Source organism: Gekko japonicus, unplaced genomic scaffold (assembly GCF_001447785.1).
Source record: "Gekko japonicus isolate JY-2015 unplaced genomic scaffold, Gekko_japonicus_V1.1 scaffold1082, whole genome shotgun sequence".
NCBI classification, from domain to species: Eukaryota; Metazoa; Chordata; class Lepidosauria; order Squamata; family Gekkonidae; genus Gekko; species Gekko japonicus.
In genome coordinates, this window is record NW_015173155.1 from 143,704 (window position 1) to 144,395 (window position 692).

The following is a 692-nucleotide window of genomic DNA, read 5'->3' on the forward strand; positions in this document are numbered from 1 at the left end:
CACCGGGGCAGGGGGCGGCGGAGCCACCGTTGGTGGGGCCCCCCTCGGGATGGCTGGGGGGGGCGGCATGCGAGAAGCAAGGCAAGGCGCCGGACGCGGCGGTGGTGGGTGCGGCTTGCGGCCGTTGCTCTCCTGGGCAGGGCTGGATTGCTGTAATGCCGGCGGCGTTTGGTAATGGTCAGACCCCTGCGGAGACCAGCAGAAGCAACTTTCAATCCCAAGGGGGAGAACAGAGAACGGCTTAGCCCCCCCAGGCCCCACCCTCAGCCCGGCCCCTGTCTGGTGCCCCCTTCCTGCCCGCGGCTGTTCCGGGCCCTGTGCCGGACCCAGGGACCCCTGACCCTCATTGCGAGAGAATTCTCCAACGCCGCTGCCACCCCCCCCCCAGGAAACCAGACCACGCCCCGGCCCAACCCCCTCCCAGGAGCCCGCTCCCTCACTCACAAGGCTGTCAGGGTTCGGCTGCCCCCGCGGGGTGGTCTTGCTGGTGACGGGAGGCCCTCCTGGGACCGGGCGTGGGGCGTAAGGCACGCAGGCGACGGGTGCTGGTGTAGCGCTGGAGTCTGGACGTGCCCGGGGGACTCGGCTGTCTCTAAGGTCACTTCCGTTGGGCCGGGCCAGGCAGCCATGGCTCTCGAGGGGGGGTCGGTGTGCTGGCGGTGTGCGGGGGCTGGGGGCCATGGCCGGCAGGC

General features: G+C 71.2%; 1 protein-coding gene across 1 annotated transcript in view; it reads right to left on the bottom strand.

Annotated features, from left to right (window-relative positions):
- Window positions 1–692, bottom strand: part of KDM6B (lysine (K)-specific demethylase 6B) — a 41,213-nt gene that overhangs the window by 33,395 nt on the left and 7,126 nt on the right. The window contains exons 7-8 of the mRNA XM_015422402.1: window positions 445–690; window positions 4–186 (exon numbers count right to left, since the gene is read on the bottom strand). Of these exons, the coding sequence (XP_015277888.1) occupies window positions 4–186; window positions 445–690 (429 nt within the window). The remainder of the gene's footprint in view (window positions 1–3; window positions 187–444; window positions 691–692) is intronic.